Raw genomic sequence first — 10,152 nt, forward strand, 5'->3', positions numbered from 1 at the left:
CTTGGGCGACAGAGTGAGACCCTGCCTCAAAATAAATAAATAAATAAATAAAAGTAAATAAAAAGCCATAAGTGACCCTAGAAGGAGGCAGACTTAGAAATCAAAATTAAGAGAATTTATCTAAATGTATCTGAAATTAAAACATCAAGAAGTAACTATATAGTTATGTTATTTAGAAATAGAGAAGGACATGCTGGAAGAGACAAAAGGGGTAAAAGAACCTTTGTCTCTGGAGAACAGACCCGAGGAAGAGGGAGGAAAGAAGCTTGAAATGCCACTGGACTTTTTAAATTGTGTTCCCATATTGTACTTGGGTACAAATAAAAAGTAATTTAAGAATGATGAGAACCGGCCGGGTGTAGTGGCTCACACTTATAATCCCAGCAGTTTGGGAGGTTGAGGCAGGCAAATTGCTTGAACCCAGAAGTTCAAGACCAGCCTGGGCAACATAGTGAGACCCCATCTCTACAAAAAAATTTTTAAAAATTAGTCAGGCATGGTGGCACACACCTGTGTTGCCAGCTACTTGGGAAGCTGAGGCAGGAGGAGTGCTTGAGCCCAGTAAGACAAGGCTGCAGGGAGCCATGATCATGCCTTTACATTCCAGCCTGGGTGACAGAAGGAGATCTTGTCTCAAAAAACAGCAACAAATAAAACAAATTTAAAAACAACAACAACAAATGATGAGCACCCTTTTTTTTACCCTATTAAAATCGCAAAGATGCAAAAAGAATGACATTATACGAGCATGGTGAGATGGGCATTTGTATCAGTTGGGTGCTTTTAGCAGCAAAAAAGCCCAGCAGGTAGAAGCTTAGCCAAAGGATTTATTCTCCCACATAATAACAAGTCTGGACACAGAGTATTTTCCAAGATTAATTCAGTGTTTTAATGGTGTTATCAAAGACCCAGGAGTTTCTTCATCCTTCTACCTTGTCTATTCATGTGGTCATAAGGTAGTCGGAGCAATTTTGGACTGTCTGAGCAGAGTAGACTATGTCCAAGAAAGATGTTGCCTTCCTTTTTATGTCTTTATTCAGGGAAGAGACTCTTTCCCCAAAACCTCAGTAAATTTACCCTTGTGTTAGCCAGAATTTTTTTTTTTTTTGGAGACAGCATTTTGCTGCGTTGCTCAAGCTTGAGTGCAGTGGTGCAGTCTCGGCTCACTGCAACCTCCACCTCCCAGGTTGCTGTGATTCTTCCACCTCAGCCTCCCAAGTAGCTGGGATTACAGGTGCCTGCCATGATGCCCAGCTAATTTTTTGTATTTTTAGCAGAGATGGGGTTTCACCATGTTGGCAAGGCTGGTCTCAAACTCCTGACCTCAAGTGATCCGCCTGCCTCAGCCTCCCAAAGTACTGGGATTACCACCATGAGACATGAGACACCGTGCCCAGCCTACTGGTGCTGATGATGGCCGTTTTATATTAAGTGGTTGAGGTGTGCCTCTCTGAGAAGGTGACATTTCCACAGAGACAGGAACCCATGCATCTGTGGGTAGGAAGACTGGTCCAAGCAGAGAAATGGACCAAAGCCCAATGGCTCCGGTTTCCCTTACCTGAGCCTGATGGACATCTCTGGGAAGAAGATAGGTAAGGACTCCACTGCCATTCTCAAGAGTCACAGTGGAAAAAAGCCCAGCTTCCTTGCAACACTTTTATTAGTTTGTCTTGTTGTAAAATCAATACATCAATTATTGAGGAAAAACTAGAAAAAATACAGAAGCAAAAAATCTAATATTCTATCACTCAAAAATACAGTATTGACAGCTTTGATTATAAATCCTTCCAAATCCTTTATATATGTATACACACATACAGATATATTTTAAGTGATTTTGATTATAAACTTTAAAAAATAATAAACAGTTTGTTTAAAAGTCACCCCCTAGGGGTTGGGTGCAGTGGCTCATACCTGTAATTCCAGCACTTTGGGAGGCCAAGGAAGGAGGATCACTTGAGCCCAGGAGTTCGAGACCAGCCTGGGCAACATAGAGAGACCTTGTCTCTACAAAAAATACAACAATGACCTGGGTGTGGTGGTGTGTGCCTATAGTCCCAGCTACTCGGGAGGTGGAAGTGGGAGGATCATTTGAGGCCAGGGGCTCAAGGCTGCAGTGAGCTGTGTTTGTACCGCTGCATTCCAGGCTGGGCAACAGAGCAAGACCCTGTCTTTAAGAAAAAGTCACTCCCCTAGGACCTTTCAGAAATGGCCACAATATCCTCAATAGCCATCAGTGTCCTACAGGATTACAGTCTTAGTAATTTCTTTTTCCTCTTCAGGTGCCAGAAATTATGGGAGTTATCTGTGCCCAGTTATCCATAATCAGCCAGCCTAGAGTCCGCCAACAAATCATAAATACCGTGAGTTTATTTATATCCAGACCCAAGTATACAGATACAGTGCTCAGCTTCCTTCTGTGTCATCCAGTGCCATATAACAGGTAACAGAACCCCGTACAGCCTCTGGATTAAACTGGAGTATGTGACACAGCTCTGGGTATTGTGAAAGATGGTTGCCCTCAAAAATCTAATGATTCTATTGTAGAGAAGACACGATATACATAAAGCTGGTGATATAAATCAGAATATAATATATAATCATCAGAAAAGAATCCCACAAATCCCAAATGAAGAACATTCTGTAAGATAATTGAACTGAACTCTTCAAAAAAGTTAACATCATGGAAGTAAAACTGGTGGTGAGGGAACTGTCCTAGATAAAGAGATACTCAAAAACATACCCAAATGCACTGTGTGACCTTAATTGGATCCTGGTTCAAAAACAAAAGCTATAAAAGAAAGCTTGGAGAAAATTTAAATATGGACTCTATACTAGAATATTAAATTGGTGTAATTTTCTGGGCAGGCACAGTGGCTGACACCTGCAATCCCAGCACTTTGGGAGGCAGAAGTGGGCAGATCACTTAAGGCCAGGAGTTCAGGACCAGCCTGGCCAACATGGTGAATACAAAAAATACAAAATTTACCAAAAATACAAAATTTACCCAGGCATGGTGGCAGATGGCTCTCATCCCAGCTATTTGGGAGGCTGAGGCAGGAGAATCACTTGAACCCAGGAGGAGGAGGTTGCAGTGAGCCGAGATCACACCACTGCACTCCAGCCTGGGTGACAGAGTGAGACTCTGTCTCAGACAAACAAACAAAAAAAATTAGTGTAATTTTCTTAGGTATGAAATACTGTGGTTATACAGAAGGATGTCCTTATTCTTAGGAGATAAGATACTAAAGTTATTTAGGGGTAAAGTGTCATAATGTCTGCAACTCACTTGAGAATGATTTTGCCTAAAAATAAGGCAATAAATATATACATTTAAAAAGTAAATATGCATACATAAAGAAGACTGGAATCAGAGAAAGGATCAAACAGGATGGATTTTTTGTTTATTTTTGTGGGTACATAGTAGGTATAAAGATGGTATTTTTGATTAGTGTTTTTCACATTTGGAGGCACCCTGGAAATTTCCACAAAGATGCCTATGGAAGAGGCAGGAAGGCTTCAGAATAAAGTCCCATGCCCCCACCCCACTTTAACCAGAGCAACGCCTCTTTTTATCTGCTTTCTCTATTGTGATTCTGGGCAACTATTTTATTTAAGAAGAGATTTCCCTGCTTTAAACTATTTGAAAAGTATTCTTTTAAGTGAGTCGCTGTCACATAATATCTTGGTGTAGTGCTTATTATGTTCTCTAAACCGAACTAAATTGAATAACGGAATACTTTTACCCATCCAGAGAAAAAATTAATGCAGATTTTTTTTTAAAGCTGGGCATGGTGACACGTACCTGTAGTCCCAGCTACTCAGGAGCCTGAGGCAGGAAACTCACTTGAGCCCAGGAGTTTGGGGCCATAGTACATGATGATTGGACTTGTGAATAGCCACTGCACTCCAGCCTAGAGTAACAGTCTTACTTTTTTTTTTTTTTAAGAGACAGTGTCTCAATCATAGCTCACTGCAGCCTTGAACTCCTGGGCTCAAGTGATCTTCCCACCTTAGCTGCCTGAGTAGCTGAGACTACAGGTGTGTACCACCACACTCAAGCTTTTTAAATTTTTAAAAATTTTTTTGAGCTTGCTTTTGTATATTTCTCTAACAAATTGTTCTTAAATGTTTGGTACTTGCTACAGCTTATCTGTACTCAACTCTTACTTAAAAATAAATCTTTCAGAGGCTGAAGTGGGTGGATCACCGGAGGTCAGGAGTTCCAGACCAGCCTGGCCAACATGGTGAAACCCCATCTCTACTAAAAAAAATACAAAACTTAGGCCAGGCACAGTGGCTCACGCTTGTAATCCCAGCAATTTGGGAGGCTGAGACGGGCGGATTACGAGGTCAGGAGATCGAGACCATCCTGGCTAACAGAGTGAAACTCCGTCTCTAGTAAAAACACAAAAAAATTAGCTGGGTGCAGTGGTGGGCACCTGTAGTCCCAGCTACTAGGGAGGCTGAGGCAGGAGAATGGTGTCAACCCAGGAGGCGGAGGTTGCAGTGAGTTGAGATCATGCCACTGCACTCCAGCCTGGGTGACTAAGTGAGACTCTGTCTCAAAAAAAAAACAAAAAAACAAAAATTAGCCTGGTGTGGTGGTGTGCACCTGTAATCCCAGCTACTTGGGAGGCTGAGGCAGGAGAATCTCTTGAACCTGGGACGTGGAGGTTGCAGTGAGCCGAGATCGCGCCAATGCACTCCAGCCTGGGAGACAGAGCAAGACTCTGTCTCTAAATAAATAAATAAATCTAAGTACAAAATATTAAATATGTTTAGTTTTGTTTTTTGTTTGTTTGTTTGTTTTGAGACAGAGTCTTTCTCTGTCACCCAGGCTGCAATGTAGTGACACAGTCATAGTTTGCTGCAGCCTCAACCTTCCAGGCTCAAAGAATCTTCCCACCTCAGCCACTGGAGCAACTGGGACTACAGGCTCACACCACTAGGCCCAGCTAAATTTTTTATTTTTTGTGGTTTCTTGATGTTACCCAGACTGGTCTCAAACTTCTGGGCTCAAGTGAGCCACCTGCCGCAGCCTCCCAAAGTGCTAGGGTGACAGACGTGAGCCACCGTGTGCTGCCCTATTTAATTTTTTTAAGTATACTTTTAGTGTTATTCTATTGCTTGTATTTGTTCTACCTCTGGGAGGACTTTGAGAACTGCTGTAGATCATATGCCAACTATGGAGTCTTTTAAAAATTTAACTGACTTTACTCAGGAAATGTTATTTATTTATTTATTTTTTTGAGATGGAGTCTCGCTGTGTTGCCCAGACTGGAGTGCAGTGGCGTGATCTCGGCTCACTGCAAGCTCCGCCTCCTGGGTTCACGCCATTCTCCTGCCTCAGCCTCCAGAGTAGCTGGGACTACAGGCGCCCGCCACCACGCCCGGCTAATTTTTTATATTTTTAGTAGAGACGGGGTTTCACCGTGGTCTCAATCTCCTGACCTCGTGATCTGCCCTCCTCGACCTCCCGAAGTGCTGGGATTACAGGCGTGAGCCACTGCGCCCGGCCAGGAAATGTTATTCTGATTATATTTTTATCATTTACTTGAAGTTCATTATGTCACAGGGGAGCAATGACTGGGCCGGTGGCGCTCGGGTAAAAGAATTTACCAAGACAGCTGTGGGTAGAGGAAGGCAGATTTATTAGAGAAAGTAGGAAAATAACGGTGCCAGAGAGACAACGGGCAGCCTGCAAAAGAGAAGCCAACTGCCGGGAGACAAAGGCTTGGTGGAGATTTTACAGCATAGTGTTCATGCTGTGTGTTGAAGAGGGCCTTGTGCAGTATAGATAATGCCAAGTTGCAGTGAGCTAATTTGCAGGTGTCTGGCGATAGTTGGGCAGAGGAAGATGGTGAGTTAATTGTGCAGAAGGGCCGTGTCCTAGACCATGAAGAAAGGCAGACTTACAGTTTATCTGCTTTTTCTTTTTCCTTTCCGCTGCTCCCACCAGCCTGGCTTCCTTTCCCTAGTTAGGACTCCACACGTTAGTGGATTTACATATAGATTGGGGTGATTGTTCTTAGGAGGCTACCTAAAGCATCAACTATGTGCAAGGTGCTATTAGGCCCTATAAGTAATGGACAGGACATGCACCCCGCCCTTAAGCAGCACCATCTGGTAGCCACGTAGATGCATAAGTATTCTAAAGCTAAGTAGGGAGTTCTGTGGAAGCCCCTGGGTTGGGACTTAATTAAATGAAGGGTCAGGAAATGATTTCTGAAAGTAGAGCTGCCCCCAAGCTGATGAACGCTAAAAGCCGGATGCAGATCAAAGTGGCTGGAGAGAAAAGTGGATAGTAAGAAGGGCTCAGATACCGGGGATCTTTTTGCAGTGATGGAAATGTTCTAAAATTGGATTGTCGTCATGGTTGCACAACTTTGTAAATTTACTAAAAGTCAGTGAGTTGTATACTTAAGACAGTATTCACTAATTATTTTTTCATTTTCTATAGTAATAGAATCCCTGAACTTTAGCTGGGTATTTGAAATACTCTTAGTTCCTAGACGTTTTGCATATAGGTGTGACCGTTTGTCTAAATTCTGGATGCAAATTGAAGTAGTACATGCAACCTATGACAAATACTCTTAAAGGGAGAGAGTGGGCTCATCATCTTTCTTATTCCTGCCACCTGGAAAGTGATGTGATGGCTAGAGCTGAAGCATGTTGGCCAGGATGGTCTCAATCTCCTGACCTCGTGATCCGCCCGCTTCAGCCTCCCAAAGTGCTAGGATTTCAGGTGTGAGGTACCATGCCCAGCCACTAAAGCTGCTTTTAAAAAGTGGTCAGAAGTTAGTAGCGATAGATTGGGACCAACTAAGAATTGGGATAGTGAACTTGATATTACGGGAGTTGGGAAGCCACTGAAGAACTTTAGTTAAGGGACTTACATCATCAGATGTGGATTTTTAGTGTGACTCTGGTGGAGATGGATTAGAGCCTGTTCTGCCAGATAGGAAGAAGGACAGGCACTGAAGCAGTTGCACCTTTTCAGGCAAAAGATGATGATGCCCTGATTAGGGCAGTGGCTCCAGAGATGGAGAGGAGGAGGGAGTAAAGAAGCAGGAGCATTGGCCAGACGCCGTGGCTCACACCTGTAATCCTAGCACTTTGGGTGGCCAAGGCGAGTGGATCACCTGAGGTCAGGAGTTCCAGATCATTCTGGCCAACGTGGCGAACCCCGTCTCTACTAAAAGTAAAAAAATTAGCCAGGCTTGGTGGCGTGTGCCTGTAATCCCAGCTACTCTGCAGGCTGAGGCAGGAGAATTGCTTGAACCCAGGAGGCGGAGGTTGCAGTGAGCCAAGATTGCACCACTTCACTCCAACCTGGGCAACAGAGCGAAACTCTGTTTCAAAAAAAAAAAAGAAAAAGAAAAAAAGAAATAGGAGCATCTGTAGGCAGACCTTGATTGAATCGGAAAGGAATGGCAGGGAGGAAGAAGGCATTCAGGCTAACTCCCCACTCCTCAGTTTTTGACTTTGGAGGCCAAGTTAATGGTGATATCATTTACTGACACAGGAATTACACTACATTTTCACCACGGACTGTTTCTCTATGGGACTTGAAATACTTTGAGAAACTCAGTTCACTAATGCAGGACCAAAGAAGTCATAGAGTGCGTATGTAACATATGTCCCTCATACTATCCTGGTGCAGTGCTCTGCCCCAGCATTCCACCAGAAGAGACAAGAGGCTGTTTCTCTTTCTATTCTGTAAGGACGCTACAACAAGATATTTGTTCTTAAAGATGTAGGCTTCTTTGGTCTCCTAGTGCAGTGTTTGTTAAAGTATCTGACACATTGCCTCAGAATCCCCTATGAAGCTTGTTTTAAAAAAAAAATGCATCTTCTGGCAAGGTATGGTGGCTCATACCTGTAATCCTAGCACTTTAGGAGGTTGAGATGGGTAGATGGCTTGAGCCCAAGAGTTCAAGACCAGCCTGAGCAATATGGTGAAACCCTGTCTCTACAGAAAGTGCAAAATTAGCGAGTTGTGGTGGCACACCCCTATAGTTCCAAATACTCAGGAGGCTGAGGTGGGAGAATTACCTGAGCCCAGGAAATTGAGACTGCAGTGAGCTATGATCATGCCACTGCACTCCAACCTGAGTGTCAGAGTAAAACCCTCTCTCAAAGAAAAAAAGCATTTTCCAAGACCCTACATCAGACCTACTATATTAGTCAGGACTCTTGGTGGAAGTAGCAGAAACTGAGCTCACACTACCTTAAGGAATTGTATAGGCTTATATTACAGCAAAGTCCAAGGGTCTGTCGTCAGGATTGAATCCCGAGACTCAGTTTCTTTCATCAGGGCTCCATTAATCTCTCAGATGGACTTGCACTAAAGGTGGCAAAAATGGTTACCATCAGCTCAAAACTGCAGCGGAAAGGGTGTGTCATTTCCTTTTTAGCTCTGACAGATGTCCTGGGCAGGACTCTGGTTAGCCTGGCTTGGAGTCAGCTCCCACCAAACTACACGAACCAAATAGGATTATTATTAAGGATCTTGAAAAGGTAGTTTTCCAGAGGAATGATGGGCAAACAAAACCCATGTCACAACTACAGAATCAGAATCACTGGAGGTGAGAAGATTTTTTTCCATATTTTAAACAAACTCTCCAGGTGTTTCTCGCATTGAAATTCGTGAACCATTGGCTTAAAGGCTGTGCGCTTTCTAAATTCAGAAGCATTTTCAGCACACTTAAAATGTGCGGCCAACCAAAAGCATTTTGTACCACTTCTCTCACAATAAACAGCTTCTCAAAGCACTTCATTTACTCCCTCAGGAATTCAGAGAAAATAACTGAGGGTAAGTAAACATGGGAATTTCTTTATGTCATCCCAGATGAATGTTCCTATTCTGCCATCTCATCATTCTGCAGCTGTGAGCTTTTTCAGCATCCTATATTGCCTTTCTGGCCTTTTCTTTAGAAGTTCTTTAGGATCTTCTTACTTTGTTTTATTCACAAATTAGAATCACTGAGATGAGGAGTGAAATGTTGGGATAGTCTTTAAGCCTCTCAAGTTTTAGGATGATTCTCACAGTTGGAAGACCACACTTTTTTTTCTTTCTTTTTCTTTTCTTTTCTTTTTTTTCCCCCCGAGACAGAGTCTCACCCTGCCACCCAGGCTGGAGTGCAGTGGTATGATTTTGTCTCACCTCAGTCTCTGCCTCCTGGGTTCAAATGATCCTCCCACCTCAGCCTCCTGAGTAGCTGGGTCTACAGGCACACACCACCACACCTGGCTAATTTTACTTTTTTTGTAGAGACAGGGTTTCGCCATGTTTCCCAGGCTGGTGTTGAACTCCTGGGCTCAAGCAATCCTCCCATCTCAGCCTCCCAAAGTGCTGGGATTACAGGATTATAGGCCACCACATCTGGCCTGAAAGCTCACACTTTAAAAACTTACTCTAGCATACAAAGATGCCTAAGTAGATTCTGAAAATACAAGAATGGATTAAAAGCATGAGTAACTCCCAGTTTTCTTCCCACTGTAATGTTCTTCCACAATGTTTACGTAACTCTCAGGTCCTACATTTGAATCAATGACAGAGAAGTTATTACATATTATTTTTCTTTAGAAGCTATCTCTTCTAAGCAAGATCGAAGCTTTATTTCAAAGATTAACTTTAGCCAAAATTTGAGGACCACAGACCAGATTGAATACATGTGTCTATAATGCCTTCTATGAACCTGGCATTGTGCAAGTCCCTGAGGAATTCCTAGAAGAAGAGCCAGAAAGAATCCTTTCCTTCAGAGGGAACAGATACACACATAAAGAACTGATGATAGCACACATAAGATTGAAGTGACCTCTAAGAAAAAGAAATTTTTTAAGTGCTATGAGAACTCTTATGAAAGACATGGTGAAGAAGCAAACAAGGATTCCTAGGAGACGTGATGCTGGAGCTGGACCTTGAAGGATTTTAATGGGCAGAGAAGAGTTTTGGAAAGGGTCTTCCAGTTTAAGGAAAGTGACATAAGGGTCGGGTACGGTGGCTCATGCCTATAATCCCAGCACTTTGGGAGGCTGAGGCGGGTGGATCGCTTGAGCCCAGGAGTTGAAGACCAGTCTGGGCAACATGGCGAGACCCCGTCTCTACAAAAACAAATTTAAAAATTAGCCAGGTATGGTGGCACA

General features: G+C 43.1%; 1 protein-coding gene across 2 annotated transcripts in view; it reads left to right on the plus strand.

Moving 5' to 3' along the window:
* The window catches only part of MROH8 (maestro heat-like repeat family member 8), a 62,531-nt gene that overhangs the window by 50,871 nt on the left and 1,508 nt on the right, over positions 1 to 10,152 (plus strand). For both annotated transcript variants that reach the window (XM_011975005.1, XM_011975006.1), the window contains one exon: positions 2,283 to 2,443. In XM_011975005.1, coding sequence (XP_011830395.1) covers positions 2,283 to 2,443 — 161 coding nt within the window. The remainder of the gene's footprint in view (positions 1 to 2,282; positions 2,444 to 10,152) is intronic.

This window comes from Mandrillus leucophaeus, unplaced genomic scaffold (assembly GCF_000951045.1).
Source record: "Mandrillus leucophaeus isolate KB7577 unplaced genomic scaffold, Mleu.le_1.0 Scaffold150, whole genome shotgun sequence".
Lineage (NCBI taxonomy): Eukaryota > Metazoa > Chordata > Mammalia > Primates > Cercopithecidae > Mandrillus > Mandrillus leucophaeus.